A 22,358-nucleotide genomic window follows, 5' to 3' on the forward strand; every position below is an offset into this window, starting at 1 on the left:
CGGGAGGCAGGTAGCAGGCAGGAGGCAGACGGGAGGCAGGTAGCAGGCAGGAGGCAGACAGAGGCAGGTAGCAGGCAGGAGGCAGACGGGAGGCAGGTAGCAGGCAGGAGGCAGACGGGAGGCAGGTAGGAGGCAGGAGGCAGGTGGGAGGCAGACGGGAGGCAGGCGGGAGGCAGGCTAATGAGTTTGTGTTGCTGGGGTGAAGAAGCCAATAATATGTTTTCTAACACAAGAAAAGAGAGAAGTTCTAGTGGAAAAACACACATCTATCTCTCCCCCCTCCATTCTGAAATATGTCAAAGTTCATTATGAAAATGAGAAACTAACATATTTTTTAACGTTTAGTTGTTTGAAGATTGGTTGAGGTTGTGATTATGTTGTTATTGTCTAACGTCTCGTCTGTCTCTCTTTCTCCCCTAGGGCCCTATGGGTCCTCGAGGGCCACCTGGCCCCTCTGGAGCTCCTGTAAGTACCTGCAAATAAACACGCACACACACACATGCGCACATACACACACTCCCGACTACAAGCCCTGAAAGATATAACCTTATATAACACTGAGTACTGTAGATGCTCTTAATGTAGATGTTCACAACCACCTTTAGTTCAGCCCAGAGCCATATACAAATATATAAGCATATACAGATATACAGTCTACTGGTACATTATGATATGACTGTGGTTCTTTACAGTAGTTTGTCCGAGTAGTTTGCTCCCTCAAAGAACTTCACAAAGTTTTGTATTGACTTGAATTATTAGTCAGTAGTCGAGTTCTCTTCATGCTGAATGTGTATAGATGAAGGCCTGAATCAAGCAGTAAACGAATACATGACGGGAAACAGAAACAGTCTACAGCATAACGTAGACACAGAGTAGACATCAGATAAGGTTACTATGGTTACCGCACACAGCAGAATGGTTATGGTTACTGCATAGCAATCAATCAAATCAATCACATTTATTTACAAAGTCCTTTTTACATCAGCCGATGTCAAAGTGCTGTACAGAAACCCAGCCTAAAACCCCAAAAACAGCAAGCAATGCAGGTGTAGAACACAGAGTAGACATTATTCCACACATTGTAGCTTTATTTGTTCCTGTGCTGCATTCCCTTCCAGAGGAGGAAGATGGCATTGAATACCTTCATGTCCCAGCTGCACACTGCAGGGGTTTATCCTACTGCAGACAGACAGGCAGACATGCAGCGCAGCACCTGACAATATACCTTTCATAGAGCTCGGTGGGCCATTCCCCTCGGCACAGCCAGAACTGGGTTCAAATAGTATTCAAAGTGTTTCAAATACTGTAAACATTTGCTTAAGTCTGCCTGGAGAGCCAGATGGATGGGGATTACAGTTTTGCCACTATTCTGTTAGTCCTATTGCTCCAGGCAATCGTAGCTAAAGTACTTGAAAGAGATCAAATCCAAAGCCCTCCACCCAAAGCCCCTGAGCTCAGCTCGTCTCCTATCTCTCCTCTAAAGTCATTCAAGTGGAAGGTATTGCCAGCCAGGGGACATGACTGAGCATGAAGCCCATGATTTGGGAACCACTGCAACCCCCCCCCGAAAACACTTGGATTTGGTGTGATTTGATATTGCTGGGGTATTTGTTAACTGAGTAAGAAGATAGCATACACGTAGTAGAGGATATCACATGCTATCTCTACTCAAACTAGTGAGCCCATCATAGATCAGTTATTGTTGTACTTTTACCATACTTTTAGGTTTATCAAAAACAATAGTGTATATTTAAAATCTCCTGTAGTCGTTACGGTAATATCAGCTAAGAAATAAAAGGAAATATTACATATTATTAAAAGACCAATAGCCATCTAAGGTCATCAGGTTCACTTCACGGACGTCTCTAATCTGCCCTCTTTATTCTCTTCTCTTCTATCCCAGGGCCCACAAGGCTTCCAAGGCAACCCCGGAGAGGCTGGAGAGCCCGGATCAGCTGTAAGTATCCCATAATAGTTACCCACAGTGTGAGGGCATTTTCAACTACCCTCTTCCTCATACACACACACTAAAGCAGACACACACACACACACACACACACACACACACACACAGAAACTGTGAGCTATGAGGATATATTGAGGGCTAACCTAGGGTTGGAACCAGTTCAAGGAACAGAACCAAAAACCGGAAAATAACTAAATTATTTGAGAAATAGAACCCGAACCGAAAAACAAAAGTGATCTATACTATTCCGGAATATAAACGTTATTTTAAAAGCATGGGAACGTTCTTTTATGTTCCAAGCATTTTCTTCCAGTCCCACAAAAATCACAACAAAGCGAATTATGCCAGATTCACGGGCCATTCGGAATTAGGAAACTCAAAAATGTTTGACTTGCTAACTTGTTGAACTGCGACATGTGTATAACTACAACCAGTTAGCAAGTCTAACATTTTAGAGTTCCGACTAGCACATGAACACGGCATTATTCCAGCTTCCTCCTGCCAACTGGAAATCTTTACCAGTGGGTGTGCATGTAGGCTACCTGCCCCTCCCCTCTGAAGCCTAGGTTACTGTAGCCTAGGTTACTGAAGCCTAAATTACTGTAGCCTAGGTTACTATATCCTATGTGGCCGCTGATTGACTGAATACCCTGGCGCAAGGTGGTTGTTGTCAACAAAGCAGCATGACAGAATTATGATGCTAAGTTTTCAAACTGCTAGTTTCTCTGAGAAGATATATAAATCAACCTGTACGTTTAAACAACAACGTAAATACACCTATTTCACTTTTGCAAGTCATAATCCAAATGACCACTGATGCACATGCTGCCACTGTTTTGAACAGATTAGATGATACTATATACTAATGAACGAGTGCACCAGGGAGAATACAATCATTTAATTTAATCTATATTTAACTAGGCAAGTTTGTTAAGAACAAATTCTTATTTACAATGACGGCCTAACCCGGATGACGCTGGGCCAATTGTGCGCTGCACTAAGGGGCTCCCGACCTCGGCTGGCCGGGATCAAACCCAGGTCTGTAGTGATGCCTCTAGCACTATGATGCAGTGCCTTAGACCACTGCGCCACTCGAAAGAAATGAGAAACTACCGACTAAGTGAAAACACTTTATCTAACTGGGGATAGCTAGCTAACATAATGTCACAAAGCATTATCTAAATTGGGATAGCTAGCTAACATAATGTCACAAAGCAATATCTAACTGGGGATAGCTAGCTAACATAATGTCAGAAAGCATTATCTAACTGGGGATAGCTAGCTAACATAATGTCAGAAAGCATTATCTAACTGGGGATAACTAGCTAACATAATGTCACAAAGCAATATCTAAATGGGGATAGCTAGCTAACATAATGTCACAAAGCATTATCTAAATGGGGATAGCTAGCTAACATAATGTCACAAAGCAATATCTAACTGGGGATAGCTAGCTAACATAATGTCACAAAGCATTATCTAACTGGGGATAGCAGGCTAACATAATGTCACAAAGCATTATCTAAATGGGATAGCTAGCTAACATAATGTCACAAAGCATTACCTAACTGGGGATAATCCACTATCCAAAATCCCATACTGCCAGTGACAGCCCATAGCCAAATGTTTAGCTAGCTATTTAACGTTACCATATATGCTAGCTAGCACAACATAGCTAGCTAGCTAAGGACACTGCACAAACTCGGCAGCGACCACAGGTAGCTGTTTCATGGAAACTGACTAATCCATTGTGCATTATTTATAATGTCAGTACTAGCTACTGTTGTTTGCTAGCTTGGAGGAAGTATTTAGTGTTGTGTGCACTTAGATAACTACCATCCCATAGCCTACATTGCATATAAAGTGTGACTGGCTCATTCGTGGATGTACGGAGAAAACATCCTAATAAAAACTCCCACTGAAAAAAAACAGTGCTATCTAGATCCTAAAAAGATGATTCAGCAGTCCCCATAGAATTACCTATTGAAGAGCACTTTTTGGATCCAGGTGGAACCCTTTTGGTTCCAAGTTATGGTTCCACCCTTTCCATAGAGGGTTCTACATGGAACCCAAAATAGTTCAATCTGGAACCAAAAATGGGTCTACCTGGAACCGAATAGGGTTCTCCTATGGGGACAGACGAATAATGCTTTCGGAATAATTTTTTCTAACAGTGCAGGGTTAGCGACTGAAAAGGACCAACAGAGGTGCGCACACACACACACACACACACACACACACACACACACACACACACACACACACACACACACACACACACACACACACACCCAGGTGATATGAGGGCATTATGAGAGCCACCACCACTGTGTTAACCTCCTGCTGAGAGCAGTTACTCAGAAACCTGATCAGACAGACAGGCAGGGAGAAAAGACAGATTGACAGACAGACAGACAGACAGACAGACAGACAGACAGACAGACAGACAGACAGACAGGTACACACTGAATGCGGAGTGACAGACAGACAGACAGACAGACAGACAGACAGACAGACAGACAGACAGACAGACAGACAGACAGACAGACAGACAGACAGACAGACAGACAGACAGACAGACAGAGGCTCCTTCTCCTTTCACCTCCCACCTTGAGTCCACTGTTTAATACATCATCACCTGCAATTAGAATCAGACCTGCTGGGTCTGTTGTTGGCAGGCCAGAATGAATCACATCAGTTCCCATAAACACACACACACAGACACACACACACACACACACACACACACACACACACACACACACACACACACACACACACACACACACACACACACACACACACACACACACACACACACACACACACACACACACACACACGTCCCCAAAAAACAAACCTGGTTCTGAAGATTTGGCCAAGAAACAGCTGGCCAATACACTCAGAGGATATTGAAGTATTCCATCATAGTCTTCCCACAGAGCGTTCCATAAAGAGTATCCATAGAAAGAGTCCATAATGTTGCCAGTGAAACGACTGGAAAAAAACATTACAATTTAGTGTAACATTCTCCTGTTTTTAACCATACACTGTCAATTAACTTGCCTCCACTGTTATTCACTGTCCTGGCATAACATGCCTTGTTAAAATGTTCATTTGTGGAATTTCTTTCCTTCTTAATGCGTTTGAGCCAATCAGTTGTGTTGTGACAAGGTAGGGGTGGTATAAAGAAGATGGCCCTATTTGGTAAAAGACCATATCATGGCAAGAACAGCTCAAATAAGCAGAGAGAAATGACAGTCCATCATTATTTTCAGACATGAAGGTCAGTCAATCTGGAAAATTTCCAGAACTTTTAACGTTTCTTCAAGTGCAGTTGCAAAAACCATCAAGCTCTATGATGAAACTGGGCCGACCACATGAAAGGAAGACCCAGAGTTACCTGAGAGTGGCTGTCATGAGGACGTTCTCAGCCAGGGGTGCTTGTTAGAGAGGGAAATGCCTTTACGACACACACACCACACACACACACACACACACACACACACACACACACACACACACACACACACACACACACACACACACACACACACACACACACACACACACACACACTCCGTCTTCCCTGTCACTGTATTACATGTATGACCTCTACAGTGCTGCCCTCTATTGGTTTAGGTCCTCCTGACAGAGCCTCAGGGTCTGTCTATCTGAATAACTGTCTTCTCTGTTATTTTCTCTCCTGACAGGTCCTCATGTTCTGTCTATCTGAATAACTGTCTCTTTTCTCTCCTGACAGGGCATCATGGTCTGTCTATCTGACTAACTGTCTCTGTTCTCTCCTGACAGGGCCTCATGGTCTGTCTATCTGACTAACTGTCTATCTGTTCGCTTCTCTCCTGACAGGGGCTCATGGTCTGTCTATCTGACTAACTGTCTCTCTGTTCTCTTCTCTCCTGACAGGGCCTCATGGTCTGTCTATCTGACTAACTGTCTCTCTGTTCTCTTCTCTCCTGACAGGGCCTCATGGTCTGTCTATCTGACTAACTGTCTCTGTTCTCTTCTCTCCTGACAGGGCCTCATGGTCTGTCTATCTGACTAACTGTCTCTGTTCTCTTCTCTCCTGACAGGGCCTCATGGTCTGTCTATCTGACTAACTGTCTCTGTTCTCTCCTGACAGGGCCTCATGGTCTGTCTATCTGAATAACTGTCTTCTCTGTTCTCTTCTCTCATGACAGGGCTTCATGGTCTGTCTACCTGACTAACTGTCTCTGTTCTCTCCTGACAGGGCCTCATGGTCTGTATATATGACTAACTGTCTCTGTTCTCTCCTGACAGGGCCCGTTGGGTCCCCGTGGTCCACCTGGACCCTCTGGTAAACCTGGAGATGACGTAAGTAGAACTACTGCCACTTTCACTATTACACACACACAACTGTAACCTCCGCAGGCAATTGAGGATGTGTCTGATGCAGGAGACTAACACAAGTGTCAAAGAAAGCAGAGGCAAAATGACATGACACACACTGTTTTCATAGATCTCCCACACCCATCCATACTGTACCCATTGATCTCCCCTCTACCCATCCACACTGTTTCCACTGATCTCCCCTCCACCCATCCATACTGTACCCATTGATCTCCCCTTTACCCTCCACACTGTTTCCATTGATCTCCCCTCTACCCTCCACACTGTTTTCATTGATCTCCCCTCTACCCTCCACACTGTTTCCATTGATCTCCCCTCCACCCATCCATACTGTACCCATATATCTCCCCCACCCATCCATACTGTACCCATTGATCTCCCCCACTCATCCATACTGTGCCCATTGATCTCCCCACCACCCATCCATACTGTACCCATTGATCTCCCCCACCCATCCATACTGTACCCATTGATCTCCCCCACCCATCCATACTGTGCCCATTGATCTCCCCACACCCATCCATACTGTACCCATTGATCTCCCCCACCCATCCATACTGTACCCATTGATCTCCCCTCCACCCATCCACACTGTACCCATTGATCTCCCCTCTACCCTCCACACTGTTTCCATTGATCTCCCCTCTACCCTCCACACTGTATCCATTGATCTCCCCTCTACCCTCCACACTGTTTCCATTGATCTCCCCTCTACCCTCCACACTGTTTCCATTGATCTCCCCTCCACCCTCCACACTGTTTCCATTGATCTCCCTCCACCCTCCACACTGTTTCCATTGATCTCCCCTCCACCATCCACACTGTTTCCATTGATCTCCCCTCCACCCTCCACACTGTTTCCATTGATCTCCCCTCCACCCTCCACACTGTTTCCATTGATCTCCCCTCCACCCTCCACACTGTTTCCATTGATCTCCCCTCCACCCTCCACACTGTTTCCATTGATCTCCCCTCCACCCATCCACACTGTACCCATTGATCTCCCCTCCACCCATCCACACTGTATCCATTGATCTCCCCTCCACCCTCCACACTGTTTCCCCATTGATCTCCCTCCACCCTCCACACTGTACCCATTGATCTCCCCTCCACCCTCCACACTGTTTCCATTGATCTCCCCTCCACCCTCCACACTGTTTCCATTGATCTCCCCTCCACCCTCCACACTGTTTCCATTGATCTCCCCTCCATGTCCTCGTAACTAGGGCCAGTAGTTTTTCTTGGTGATGATGTCACAGGGTCAGGAAAATCTCCTGGCCCCCATCATAATGTTCCATCACAGTCACCTATCCCCATTGGTTTGTCTACAGTCCATCTGGCCAATCACTCCTCATGTAAAGTTAATGTGTGAGCCAATCACTATTGCCCATATTGTGCCCGTCCGTCCACACTACTCCCACACCAATATTGTCACACCTCTAACAGCCAAATGTACAAACTCTATCATTTGATCATGATGATAAATGGTCATAATATGAATATTATAATCAGAACTGTCCCCAGTAGTCTGTCCCCAGTGGTCTGTCCCCAGTAGTCTGTACCCAGTGGTCTGTCCCCAGTGGTCTGTACCCAGTGGTCTGTCCCCAGTGGTCTGTACCCAGTGGTCTGTACCCAGTAGTCTGTCCCCAGTGGTCTGTCCCCAGTGGTCTGTCCCCAGTAGTCTGTCCCCAGTGGTCTGTCCCCAGTAGTCTGTCCCCAGTGGTCTGTCCCCAGTGGTCTGTCCCCAGTGGTCTGTCCCCAGTGGTCTGTACCCAGTGGTCTGTACCCAGTAGTCTCTCTGTCCCCAGTGGTCTGTCCCCAGTAGTCTGTCCCCAGTGGTCTGTCCCCAGTGGTCTGTACCCAGTGGTCTGTACCCAGTAGTCTGTCCCCAGTGGTCTGTCCCCAGTGGTCTGTCCCCAGTGTCTGTCCCAGTGGTCTGTCCCCAGTAGTCTGTCCCCAGTGGTCTGTCCCCAGTGGTCTGTCCCCAGTGGTCTGTACCCAGTGGTCTGTCCCCAGTGTCTGTCCCCAGTGGTCTGTCCCCAGTGGTCTGTCCCCAGTGGTCTGTCTGTCCCAGTAGTCTGTCCCCAGTAGTCTGTCCCCAGTAGTCTGTCCCCAGTGGTCTGTCCCCAGTAGTCTGTCCCCAGTGGTCTGTCCCCAGTGGTCTGTGGTCCCCCAGTAGTCTGTCCCCAGTTCTGTAATATGGTCTGTCCCCAGTATCTGTCCCCAGTTCTGTCCCCAGTAGTCTGTCCCCAGTGGTCTGTCCCCAGTAGTCTGTCCCCAGTGGTCTGTACCCAGTAGTCTTCCCCAGTAGTCTGTCCTGTCCCCAGTGGTCTGTCCCCAGTAGTCTGTCCCCAGTAGTCTGTCCCCAGTAGTCTGTCCCCAGTGGTCTGTCCCCAGTAGTCTGTCCCCAGTAGTCTGTCCCCAGTGGTCTGTCCCCAGTGGTCTGTCCCCAGTAGTCTGTCCCCAGTAGTCTGTCCCCAGTGGTCTGTCCCCAGTAGTCTGTCCCCAGTAGTCTGTCCCCAGTAGTCTGTCCCCAGTAGTCTGTCCCCAGTAGTCTGTCCCCAGTAGTCTGTCCCCAGTGGTCTGTCCCCAGTAGTCTGTCCCCAGTGGTCTGTACCCAGTAGTCTGTCCCCAGTAGTCTGTACCCAGTGGTCTGTCCCCAGTGGTCTGTCCCCAGTAGTCTGTCCCCAGTAGTCTGTCCCCAGTAGTCTGTCCCCAGTAGTCTGTCCCCAGTAGTCTGTCCCCAGTAGTCTGTCCCCAGTAGTCTGTCCCCAGTAGTCTGTCCCCAGTGGTCTGTCCCCAGTAGTCTGTCCCCAGTAGTCTGTCCCCAGTAGTCTGTCCCCAGTGGTCTGTCCCCAGTAGTCTGTCCCCAGTGGTCTGTCCCCAGTAGTCTGTACCCAGTGGTCTGTCCCAGGTCTGTAGTCTGTCCCCAGTGGTCTGTCCCCAGTAGTCTGTCCCCAGTGGTCTGTCCCCAGTCTGTCCCCAGTGGTCTGTCCCCAGTAGTCTGTCCCCAGTAGTCTGTCCCCAGTAGTCTGTCCCCAGTGGTCTGTCCCCAGTAGTCTGTCGCCAGTAGTCTGTCCCCAGTGGTCTGTCCCCAGTGGTCTGTCCCCAGTGGTCTGTCCCCAGTAGTCTGTCCCCAGTGGTCTGTCCCCAGTAGTCTGTCCCCAGTGGTCTGTCCCCAGTAGTCTGTCCCCAGTAGTCTGTCCCCAGTCTGTCCCCAGTAGTCTGTCCCCAGTAGTCTGTCCCCAGTAGTGGTCTGTCCCCAGTAGTCTGTCCCCAGTGGTCTGTCCCCAGTGGTCTGTCCCCAGTAGTCTGTCCCCAGTAGTCTGTCCCCAGTGGTCTGTCCCCAGTAGTCTGTCCCCAGTGGTCTGTCCCCAGTGGTCTGTCCCCAGTGGTCTGTCCGCAGTAGTCTGTCCCCAGTAGTCTGTCCCCAGTAGTCTGTCCCCAGTAGTCTGTTCCCAGTGGTCTGTACCCAGTAGTCTGTACCCGGTGGTCTGTACCCAGTGGTCTGTCCCCAGTAGTCTGTCCCCAGTAGTCTGTCCCCAGTGGTCTGTCCCCAGTAGTCTGTCCCCAGTGGTCTGTACCCAGTGGTCTGTACCCAGTGGTCTGTCCCCAGTAGTCTGTACCCAGTAGTCTGTCCCCAGTGGTCTGTACCCAGTAGTCTGTCCCCAGTAGTCTGTACCCAGTGGTCTGTCCCCAGTAGTCTGTCCCCAGTAGTCTGTCCCCAGTGGTCTGTACCCAGTAGTCTGTCCCCAGTGGTCTGTCCCCAGTGGTCTGTCTCCAGTGGTCTGTCCCCAGTAGTCTGTCTCCAGTGGTCTGTCCCCAGTGGTCTGTCCCCAGTGGTCTGTCCCCAGTAGTCTGTCCCCAGTGGTCTGTCCCCAGTAGTCTGTCTCCAGTGGTCTGTCCCCAGTAGTCTGTCTCCAGTGGTCTGTCCCCAGTGGTCTGTCCCCAGTGGTCTGTACCCAGTGGTCTGTCCCCAGTAGTCTGTCCCCAGTAGTCTGTCCCCAGTGGTCTGTCCCCAGTGGTCTGTCCTCAGTAGTCTGTCCCCAGTGGTCTGTCCCCAGTAGTCTGTCTCCAGTGGTCTGTCCCCAGTTGTCTGTCCCCAGTGGTCTGTCTCCAGTGGTCTGTCCCCAGTTGTCTGTCCCCAGTAGTCTGTCCCCAGTGGTCTGTCCCCAGTAGTCTGTCCCCAGTGGTCTGTCCCCAGTTGTCTGTACCCAGTAGTCTGTCCCCAGTAGTCTGTCCCCAGTGGTCTGTCCCCAGTGGTCTGTCCCCAGTGGTCTGTCCCCAGTAGTCTGTCTCCAGTGGTCTGTCCCCAGTTGTCTGTCCCCAGTGGTCTGTCCCCAGTAGTCCCCAGTGTCTGTCCCAGTGTCTGTCCCAGTAGTCTGTCTGTCCCCAGTAGTCTGTCCCCAGTGGTCTGTCCCCAGTGGTCTGTCCTGTACCCAGTAGTCTGTACCCAGTAGTCTGTACCCAGTAGTCCCAGTAGTCTGTACCCAGTAGTCTCTCTGTCCCCAGTGGTCTGTCCCCAGTAGTCTGTCCCCAGTGGTCTGTACCCAGTGGTCTGTCCCCAGTAGTCTGTACCCAGTGGTCTGTACCCAGTAGTCTCTCTGTCCCCAGTGGTCCCCAGTGTCTGTCCCCAGTGGTCTGTACCCAGTCTGTACCCAGTGGTCTGTCCCCAGTCTGTCCCCAGTGGTCTGTCCCCAGTGGTCTGTCCCCAGTGGTCTGTCCCCAGTAGTCTGTCCCCAGTAGTCCCCCAGTAGTCTGTCCCCAGTAGTCTGTCCCCAGTAGTCTGTCCCCAGTAGTCTGTCCCCAGTGGTCTGTCCCCAGTGGTCTGTCCCCAGTGGTCTGTCCCCAGTAGTCTGTCCCCAGTAGTCTGTCCCCAGTAGTCTGTCCCCAGTGGTCTGTCCCCAGTGGTCTGTCCCCAGTAGTCTGTCCCCAGTAGTCTGTCCCCAGTAGTCTGTCCCCAGTCTGTCCCCAGTCTGTCCCCAGTAGTCTGTCCCCAGTAGTCTGTCCCCAGTAGTCTGTCTGTCCCCAGTGTCTGTCCCCAGTGGTCTGTCCCCAGTGGTCTGTCCCCAGTGGTCTGTCCCCAGTGGTCTGTCCCCAGTGGTCTGTCCCCAGTGGTCTGTCCCCAGTGGTCTGTCCCCAGTAGTCTGTCCCCAGTGGTCTGTCCCCAGTAGTCTGTCCCCAGTAGTCCCCCAGTAGTCTGTCCCCAGTAGTCTGTCCCCAGTGGTCTGTCCCCAGTGGTCTGTCCCCAGTGGTCTGTCCCCAGTAGTCTGTACCCAGTGGTCTGTACCCAGTAGTCTCTCTGTACCCGTGTACTGTATATCATCCCCACTATCATCCTCTGCCGTATTAAAGACGATTTAATCATGTTTATATATCTTACATTACTCTTATCACATGTGTATAATGTATTTTATACCATCTACTGCACCTTGCCTATGTCGCTTGGCCATCGCTCATCCACATATCCTCATTCACCCCTTTAGATTTGTGTGTATTAGGTAGTTGTTGGGAATTGTTAGATTACTTGTTAGATATTACTGCACTGTTGGAACTAGAGGCACAAGTATTTCGCTACACTCCCATTAACATCTGCTAACCATGTGTATGTGACATATAACATTTGATTTGATTTGATTGAAACAAGTGAAAAATAAATATTGAAACCGCAGTTCTACCATTCAGCCACTGTGTGGCAGCTGACTGGCCCACTCGTCATTTATCAGTGTCCATCAGGAGGCACTGTTTGTTAATTGAATTTCAATCTGAAATGTTCATTTCAAGTGAGTGGCTTGTAAAAAAATATTAGCATAAAAATAAATTGTGAATGATCAAAACCTTTTTATTTTATTTACATCACAGAGAACCAACTGATCTAATAGCCCACTTCTGCCTCCCTTCCTCTCTGTCTCTTTCTCTATGTCCCTTCCTCTTTGTCTCTTCCTCTCTGTCCCTTCCTCTCTGTCTCTTCCTCTCTGTCTCTTCCTCTCTGTCTCTTCCTCTCTGTCCCTTCCTCTCTGTCTCTTCCTCTCTGTCTCTTCCTCTCTGTCCCTTCCTCTCTGTCCCTTCCTCTCTGTCTCTTCCTCTCTGTCCCTTCCTCTCTGTCCCTTCCTCTCTGTCTCTTCCTCTCTGTCTCTTCCTCTCTGTCTCTTCCTCTCTGTCTCTTCTCTGTCTCTCTCTGTCCCTTCCTCTCTGTCTCTTCCTCTCTGTCTCTTCCTCTCTCTCTTCTCTGTCCCTTCCTCTCTGTCCCTTCCTCTCTGTCTCTTCCTCTCTGTCTCTTCCTCTCTGTCCCTTCCTCTCTGTCCCTTCCTCTCTGTCTCTTCCTCTCTGTCTCTTTCTCTGTGTCTCTTCCTCTCTGTCCCTTCCTCTCTGTCTCTTCCTCTCTGTCTCTTCCTCTCTGTCTCTTCCTCTCTGTCCCTTCCTCTCTGTCCCTTCCTCTCTGTCTCTTCCTCTCTGTCTCTTTCTCTGTGTCTCTTCCTCTCTGTCCCTTCCTCTCTGTCTCTTCCTCTCTGTCTCTTCCTCTTTGTCCCTTCCTCTCTGTCTCTTTCTCTCTTCTCTCTTCCTCTCTGTCCCTTCCTCTCTGTCTCTTCCTCTCTGTCCCTTCCTCTCTGTCTCTTCCTCTCTGTCTCTTCCTCTTTGTCCCTTCCTCTCTGTCTCTTTCTCTCTTCTCTCTTCCTCTCTGTCCCTTCCTCTCTGTCCCTTCCTCTCTGTCTCTTCCTCTCTGTCCCTTCTTCTCTGTCTCTTTCTCTCTGCTAAAGGGTGAGGCTGGCAAACCCGGCAAAGGTGGTGATCGTGGACCTTCTGGTCCTCAGGTATGGTTTCATTATCTCTTCACTATCTTTTCATTTATATGTTCATTTATCTGTTCATTTATCTACACTCAATTGATCTCACTTCCTATTTATGCTGACTTAGTTATTACAGTTGTACACACAACAATTTTAATTGAAACTGCATTGTTGGTTAGGGGCTTGTAAGTAAGCATTTCACTGTAAGATCTACACCTGTTGTATTCGGTGCATGTGACTAATACAATTGTATTTTATTTTATTTTATTTGATGATCATTCATGCAGACAAGGAAAGTTACAGTCCGGTTAGAAGACTCTCCAAGATGATTCAGTCAGATACAGTCCGGTTAGAAGACTCTCTAAGACGATTCAGTCAGATACAGTCTGGTTAGAAGACTCTCTAAGACGATTCAGTCAGATACAGTCTGGTTAGAAGACTCTCTAAGATGATTCAGTCAGATACAGTCCGGTTAGAAGACTGTCTAAGATGATTCAGTCAGATACAGTCCGGTTAGAAGACTCTCTAAGACGATTCAGTCAGATACAGTCCGGTTAGAAGACTCTCTAAGACGATTCAGTCAGATACAGTCTGGTTAGAAGACTCTCTAAGATGATTCAGTCAGATACAGTCCGGTTAGAAGACTCTCTAAGATGATTCAGTCAGATACAGTCCGGTTAGAAGACTCTCTAAGACGATTCAGTCAGATTACGTCCGGTTAGAAGACTCTCTAAGATGATTCAGTCAGATACAGTCCTGTTAGAAGACTCTCCAAGATGATTCAGTCAGATACAGTCCAGTTAGAAGACTCTCTAAGATGATTCAGTCAGATACAGTCCTGTTAGAAGACTCTCTAAGATGATTCAGTCAGATACAGTCCTGTTAGAAGACTCTCCAAGATGATTCAGTCAGACAGAAGAGGAAGAGCTGTCTCTACTAAATCCTCCCTCATGTCATCTGTCTCTCTGGCCCTCTGGCCTTCTGCCCCTTGAACTTCATATGTCTGGCTGCAAACCAGACTAGACCAGAGCAGGAAAGCAGATCTGGAGAAAAACTGAATAACCATTCCATTCTCTCCTATCTCTCCTCTTTCTATCTTCCCCTGTCTGTTGTTTTCTCTTCTGTACAACAGGGAGCTCGTGGATTCCCAGGAACTCCCGGTCTGCCTGGAATCAAAGGGCATAGAGTAAGTGATGTCATAGCAGTGACATTATATAAGATGTCCTCTTCCAATGTGTTCTTTCCTGTTTACCTGCTTTTAGTGAACGTGTATGTTTGTCATTGTTATACAGCTGTGAGCAACTGCATTGCCCAGTCAATGTGACAGTGAAGACTTAGTTCCCAGTCCTGTACTCAGTCCTGTCTGTATCTCTTCTTTCCAGGGTTATCCAGGTCTTGATGGACTCAAGGGAGAGGGTGGAGCTGCTGGTTCTAAGGTAGGAAGGACTCAACATCAGCATCCTCTATCTCTCTCAAGTCATTCTAATCTCACAGATATCCTACATTGCCTTGTTTGTCTGTCATGTTATGATGCATGTTTACCTACCATTCTGACCACCTCTAAAACACAAACCCCTCCTCCTTTTCTCTCCGTCTCCACCTACTAATTGAATGACTCTTCTCTGTTCTAGGGGGAGTCTGGTGCGCCCGGTGAGAATGGCGCTCCCGGACCCATGGTGAGCACAGATGGATTACTGATACCTGTCAGACAGCTGATACCTGTCAGATAGTTGACACCTGTCAGAGAACTGATACCTGTCAGATAACTGATACCTGTCAGATAGCTGATACCTGTCAGATAGCTGATACCTGTCAGATAGCTGATACCTGTCAGATAGCTGATACCTGTCAGATAGCTGATACCTGTCAGAGAACTGATACCTGTCAGAGAACTGATACCTGTCAGATAACTGATACCTGTCAGACACATTACAATGTGACATCATATGTAGTGGATGTAGTAGAGTAGAAATACTGTGAAATAGATCTGCCACACATTGAATATCTATGGCAAATAGGCTAAGAGATCTACATGTGCTACTGTTGACTGTGATTGTAACCTCTGCACCACTCTTTCTCTCTCCCTCTCTAAAGGGACCACGTGGTCTGCCTGGTGAGAGAGGTCGCCCCGGTCCCTCTGGAGCTGCGGTAAGTACCTTCCCTGGCCTAGAACACTCATTACAGTGCCCTGTCCTGAACTCCATATCTACAACTCATGCTAGAACTCCCTGTCTTGAACTCATTCCAGAACCATGTATAGAACTCATTCTAGAATTCATACTAGAACTCATACTAGAACCATTTCTAGAACTCATACTAGAACTCATACTAGAACCATTTCTAGAACACATACTAGAACTCATACCAGAACTCATTCTAGAACTCATACTAGAACCATTTCTAGAACTCATACTAGAACTATTTCTAGAACTCATACTAGAACTATTTCTAGAACTCATACGAGAACTCATACTAGAACCATTTCTAGAACTCATACTATAACCATTTCTAGAACACATACTAGAACTCATACCAGAACTCATTCTAGAACTCATACTATAACCATTTCTAAAACTCATACTAGAACTCATTCTAGAACTCATACTAGAACTCATACTATAACCATTTCTAGAACACATACTAGAACTCATACCAGAACTCATTCTAGAACTCATACTAGAACCATTTCTAGAACTCATACTAGAACTCATTCTAGAACTCATACCAGAACTCATTCTAGAACTCATACTAGAACCATTTCTTGAACACATACTAGAACTCATACTAGAACTCATTCTAGAACTCATACTATAACCATTTCTAGAACTCACACTAGAACTCATACTAGAACCATGTCTAGAAATCATGCTAGAACTCATACTAGAACCATGTCTAGAACTCATACTAGAACTCATACTAGAACCATGTCTAGAACTAATGCTATAACTCATACTATAACCATGTCTAGAACACATACTAGAACTCATACTTAAACCATGTCTAGAACTCATACTAGAACTCATGCTAGAACCATGTCTAGAACTCATACTAGAACAATGTCTGGAACTCATACTAGATCTCATACTAGAATCCATTCTAGAACCATGTCTAGAACTCATACTAGAACCATGTCTAGAACTCATACTAGAACTCATACTAGAACCATGTCTAGAACTCACACTAGAACTCTCTGTCTAGAACTCAAACTGGAACTTATTCTAGAACTCATACAAGAACCATGTCTAGAACTCATACTATAACCATGTCTAGAGCTCATACTAGAACCATGTGTAGAACTCATACTAGAACCATGTCTAGAACTCTATCTACAACCTGTCTAGAACTTTCTGTCTCTGAAGAATAACATAGTGTCATTCCAGTGATCGGTACTTGACAATATGCGTTGTGGAGCTGGTTCTCTGATGTGTGGTGACAGTATCTTGTCTTTCTCCTGTCTAGGGTGCTCGTGGTAATGACGGTCTGCCCGGCCCTGCTGGTCCTCCTGTAAGTATTATAGCAATGTAGTTTTATTCATTATTTAATTTGACTATATACTGTATAGTACACTGTACGTTTCATCAGAAATCTAAGTGTTGCTGCAATACACCTGAATGCCCTCACTGTGGCAGTAGTGTTTGTTGACTCACTCCCCTCTCCTCCCTCTACCCCTCCTTTCTTTGCCCTCTTTCCTCTGCCCCCACCTTCCCTCCCCCCTCCCCTCCACTCTCTCCTCTCTCTTTCTCTCTCTGTAGGGCCCGGTTGGTCCATCTGGTGCTCCAGGCTTCCCTGGCTCTCCAGGTTCTAAGGTATGTCACTGTCCTTTTATCTCTGTGTCTGGAAAGTTCCAGTTTTGTAACTTAGCCATATAAACCCAGGGGTACGTCAATGAAGGACTCTTTTGTACAAATACATTATGTTAGAGCATAAGGATGGGTACAAGCTAAGATGCGACTGTACATTGTGTACTGTTCGTGTAAAAGGGCTAGAGAGAAAATGGTGGAGTTCAGTTCAGAAATATCTTCTTTTTAAACATAAGCTGAAGAAAGAGTGAAAGAGGTGAAACCGGAGAAGGCAGCGTTAGAAAAGTGCTCTGAAACTAAAACCTATTTTCCTCCATCTGAGAGAGGGATTCTGGAGGTGGGCTGTTTTATTTCCTTCTGTCCACTTGCTAAGGACTGATTCCCTCTGAACGGTGAGCCGACAGGCCAGACTGTGTGTGTGTGTGTGTGTGTGTGTGTGTGTGTGTGTGTGTGTGTGTGTGTGTGTGTGTGTGTGTGTGTGTGTGTGTGTGTGTTGTGTGTGTGTGTGTGTGTGCTGGTTTCACTTTCCTCTGTTGTCCCTCTCAGTCTTCCAGTCACGGAACATCTTTTAAAGATGCAGCTATAGGACGCACTGTTCTGGGTACCCCACACAAAGACTTATCTGTAAGGTCCCCCAGTCGAGTAGTGAATGTTCAACCACAAAGACCAGAGGTTTTCCAATGCTTCGCAAAGAAGGGCACAGATTGGTATATTGGTAAAAAATAAATAAAAAGCAGACACTGAATATCCCTTTGAGCATGGTGAATTAGTCATTGTAAAACAGTTTAATGGCTGTGATAGGAGAAACCTGAGTATGGATCAAGAACACACTAAAGTCCTCAAACTCAACTCTGGAACTTGAAGCCAGTTCCGCTGCATTTTTAATTGTTCTCCTCTAATCAGGAACTGATTATAGACCTGGGACATCAAGTGTGTGCAATTAATGATCAGGTAGAATAGAAAACCAGCAGGCTCCTGCCCTCGCAGGGTCAGATTTAAGTACCCCTGCACTAAAGTAATACTGCACTAAAGTAGTACTGCACTAAAGTAATATTGCACTAAAGTAATACTGTACTTTAGTAATACTGCACTAAAGTAATACTGCACTAAAGTAATACTGCACTAAAGTAATACTGCACTAAAGTAGTACTGCACTAAAGTAATACTGCACTAAAGTAATACTGCACTAAAGTAATACTGCACTAAAGTAATACTGCACTAAAGTAATACTGCACTAAAGTAATACTGCACTAAAGTAATACTGCACTAAAGTAATACTGCACTAAAGTAATACTGCACTAAAGTAAAACTGCAAAGAATGTTGCAAAGAAACTAACTTTTTGTCTTCTTTAAGTTTGCATTATATTTGGGGAAAATCCAGCACAACACATCTCTGAGTACTACTGCGTCTTGTTATGGGTATGCTTGTCATCGGCAAGGACTAAAAGGTTTTTAGGATAAAAAGAAACGGAATAGAGATACGCACAGGCAAAATCCTAGAGGAAATCCTGGTTCAATCTGCTTTCCAACAGACACTGGAAGACACATTTACCTTTCAACAGGATAATAGCCTAAAATATACACTGGAGTTGCTTACCAATATGACATTGAATGTTCCTGAGTGGCCTACTTACAGTTTTGACTCAAATCTGCTTGAAAATCTATGGCAAGACTTGAAAATATTGCAAAAGGCTCAGTCGGTAGAGCATAAACGCCAATATCACTATGTAAAAGTAGTGGCCCCAGCCGACTTGTAAGTCACAAAAGCGTCTGCTAAATGGGATATATTATTATTATTATTATAAAATGGTTGTCTAGCAATGATCAACAACCAACTTGACAGAGCTTGAAGAATACAAAAATGATGGGCAAATATTGTACAATGCAGGTGTGCAAAGCTCTTAGAGACTTACCCAGAAAGACTCACAGCTGTTGTTGTTGCCAAAGATGTTTCTAACATGTATTGATGCAGGGGGTTAAATACTTATTTAATCGAGATATAATATAGTTTTTACCAATTTTTATTTTTTATTTTTATCTAAATATCATTTTTTTCCCCACTCTGACAGAGTTCTTTGTGTAGATTGTTGACAAAAAAAAGACAATTTAATCAATTTAATCACACTTAAAACAAAATGCGGGAAAAGTAAATGGGGTTGAATACTTTCCGAAGGTCCTGTAGATGCCAAATGATCTGGGGGCTTTTGTGCAAATGTGTGTGTGTGTGTGTGTGTGTGTGTGTGTGTGTGTGTGTGTGTGTGTGTGTGTGTGTGTGTGTGTGTGTGTGTGTGTGTGTGTGTGTGTGTGTGTGTGTGTGTGTGTGTGTGTGAGAGAGAGAACGTGCTTGCCTGCATGTGTGTGTGTGAGAGAGAACGTGCTTGCCTGCATGTGTGTGTGTGAGAGAGAACGTGCTTGCCTGTATGTGTGTGTGTGAGAGAGAGAACGTGATGTGTGCGTGAGAGAGAACGTGCTTGCCTGCAGAGAGAAACGTGCTTGCCTGCATGTGTGTGTGTGAGAGAGAACGTGCTTGCCTGCATGTGTGTGTCATGCTTGTGCATGTGTGTGTCGTGAGAGAGAACGTGCTTGCCTGCATGTGTGTGTCGTGAGAGAACGTGCTTGCCTGCATGAGAGAACGTGCTTGCCTGCATGTGCGTGAGAGAGAACGTGCTTGCCTGCATGTGTGTGTCGTGAGAGAGAACGTGCTTGCCTGCATGTGTGTGTCGTGAGAGAGAACGTGCTTGCCTGCATGTGTGTGTCGTGAGAGAGAACGTGCTTGCCTGCATGTGTGTGCGTGAGAGAGCACGTGCTTGCCTGCATGTGTGTGTGTGAGAGAGAACGTGCTTGCCTGCATGTGTGTGTCGTGAGAGAGAACGTGCTTGCCTGCATGTGTGTGCGTGAGAGAGAGAACGTGCTTGCCTGCATGTGTGTGTGAGAGAGAACGTGCTTGCCTGCATGTGTGTGCGTGAGAGAGAACGTGCTTGCCTGCATGAGAATGTGCTTGCCTGCATGTGTGTGCGTGAGAGAGAATGTGCTTGCCTGCATGTGTGTGCGTGAGAGAGAATGTGCTTGCCTGCATGTGTGTGCGCGCGGGCAACTGTGTCTGCATGCATGTGTGACTGTGTGTGTGTGTGGCTACAAAAACCACCTAGTGTGTAAACGACAGTGTTTCCTCTAGAAACCTCTAGAAACCTAGAAACAGTTCAAGTGTTCAATCTTAAGTAGGGTTTAAAATTTTTATTTTATTTGAAATATTCTGACAATATTTCATTCTTAATTTAATTTGTCTTCCAATAAATGTTGTTCGACTTTATACATTCTTCATATTAATATTTACCTACTTGGGCTTTTACTAAATTCAATTAAGAATAAACACTTGTAACTTTATTTTACAAGATTTCAACACTTTAATTGTTATGGAGGTGTTTATTTGACAATAAATGCTTAACCATCTAAACCAAATCTGCACCTAGTTTATTTTGCACATAGTTTCTGTATTTTTAGGCTCTTTACGATAATATTAAAACAGTACACCTCAAAAGATTATTGATCGATTGCTTGATTGATCAAATTGAATATATTGTTTGATTTATTGATGTTTTATAGACCATTTGATTGATTGATTGTTTGATTGTCTCTCTCCAGGGCGAAGCTGGCCCCACCGGTGCTCGTGGACCTGAGGGTGCCCAGGGACCCCGTGGAGAGTCAGGAACCCCTGGATCTCCCGGACCCGCCGGCGCTTCTGTGAGTGTCCTCACAAAACAGTGTCCCCACAAAACAGTGTCCCAGTATGACAGTGTCCCCACAAAACAGTGTCCCAACAAAACAGTGTCCCCACAAAACAGTGTCCCCACAAAACAGTGTCCCCACAAAACAGTGTCCCAACAAAACAGTGTCCCCACAAAACAGTGTCCCAACAAAACAGTGTCCCAACAAAACAGTGTCCCTACAAAACAGTGTCCCCACAAAACAGTGTCCCCACAAAACAGTGTCCCCACAAAACAGTGTCCCAACAAAACAGTGTCCCAGTATGACAGTGTCCCCACAAAACAGTGTCCCCACAAAACAGTGTCCCAACAAAACAGTGTCCCAACAAAACAGTGTCCCCACAAAACAGTGTCCCCACAAAACAGTGTCCCAACAAAACAGTGTCCCCACAAAACAGTGTCCCAACAAAACAGTGTCCCAGTATGACAGTGTCCCCACAAAACAGTGTCCCAAAAAAACAGTGTCCCAACAAAACAGTGTCCCAGTATGACAGTGTCCCCACAAAACAGTGTCCCAAAAAAACAGTGTCCCCACAAAACAGTGTCCCAGTATGACAGTGTCCCAGTATGACAGTGTCCCATTATGACAGTGTCCCAGTATGACAGTGTCCCATTATGACAGTGTCCCAGTATGACAGTGTCCCAGTATGACAGTGTCCCAGTATGACGGTGTCCCATTATGACAGTGTCCCAGTATGACAGTGTCCCATTATGACAGTGTCCCCACTAAACAGTGTCCCAGTATGACATTGTCCCCACAAAACAGTGTCCCAGTATGACAGTGTCCCCACAAAACAGTGTCCCCACAAAACAGTGTCCCAGTATGACAGTGTCCCAGTATGACAGTGTCCCCACAAAACAGTGTCCCAGTATGACAGTGTCCCCACAAAACAGTGTCCCCACAAAACAGTGTCCCAGTATGACAGTGTCCCAGTATGACAGTGTCCCCATAAAACAGTTTCCCAGTATGACAGTGTCCCATTATGACAGTGTCCCCACTAAACAGTGTCCCAGTATGACATTGTCCCCACAAAACAGTGTCCCAGTATGACAGTGTCCCCACAAAACAGTGTCCCCACAAAACAGTGTCCCAGTATGACAGTGTCCCAGTATGACAGTGTCCCAGTATGACAGTGTCCCATTATGACAGTGTCCCCACAAAACAGTGTCCCAGTATGACAGTGTCCCCACAAAACAGTGTCCCCACAAAACAGTGTCCCAGTTTGACAGTGTCCCAGTATGACAGTGTCCCATTATGACAGTGTCCCCACAAAACAGTGTCCCAGTATGACAGTGTCCCAGAAAACAGTGTCCCAGTATGACAGTGTCCCATTATGACAGTGTCCCCACAAAACAGTGTCCCAGTATGACAGTGTCCCATTATGACAGTGTCCCAGTATGACAGTGTCCCCACAAAACAGTGTCCCCACAAAACAGTGTCCCAGTATGACAGTGTCCCAGTTTGACAGTGTCCCAGTATGACAGTGTCCAGAAAAACAGTGTCCCCTCTGTGTCAGTGGTCCAAGTCATATGACTAGGGACCTGAATTTTTCCCTGACAATGTCACTTGAACAGGAAACACTCTGTGTCCTTGTCATAGGCGTATGATGTAAGATGAAAACAATGGCTATATACAAGGATGTAATGA

General features: G+C 46.5%; 1 protein-coding gene across 2 annotated transcripts in view; it reads left to right on the forward strand.

The window, feature by feature from the left end:
• LOC135541354 (collagen alpha-1(II) chain) overlaps positions 1 to 22,358 on the forward strand; it is an 86,082-nt gene that overhangs the window by 24,016 nt on the left and 39,708 nt on the right. For both annotated transcript variants that reach the window (XM_064967540.1, XM_064967541.1), the window contains 11 exons: positions 421 to 465; positions 1,904 to 1,957; positions 6,269 to 6,322; positions 13,117 to 13,170; positions 14,279 to 14,332; positions 14,529 to 14,582; positions 14,778 to 14,822; positions 15,241 to 15,294; positions 16,606 to 16,650; positions 16,899 to 16,952; positions 20,589 to 20,687. In XM_064967540.1, the coding sequence (XP_064823612.1) occupies positions 421 to 465; positions 1,904 to 1,957; positions 6,269 to 6,322; positions 13,117 to 13,170; positions 14,279 to 14,332; positions 14,529 to 14,582; positions 14,778 to 14,822; positions 15,241 to 15,294; positions 16,606 to 16,650; positions 16,899 to 16,952; positions 20,589 to 20,687 (612 nt within the window). The remainder of the gene's footprint in view (positions 1 to 420; positions 466 to 1,903; positions 1,958 to 6,268; positions 6,323 to 13,116; positions 13,171 to 14,278; positions 14,333 to 14,528; positions 14,583 to 14,777; positions 14,823 to 15,240; positions 15,295 to 16,605; positions 16,651 to 16,898; positions 16,953 to 20,588; positions 20,688 to 22,358) is intronic.

Source organism: Oncorhynchus masou, chromosome 6, assembly GCF_036934945.1.
Source record: "Oncorhynchus masou masou isolate Uvic2021 chromosome 6, UVic_Omas_1.1, whole genome shotgun sequence".
In the NCBI taxonomy this organism is placed as follows: domain Eukaryota; kingdom Metazoa; phylum Chordata; class Actinopteri; order Salmoniformes; family Salmonidae; genus Oncorhynchus; species Oncorhynchus masou.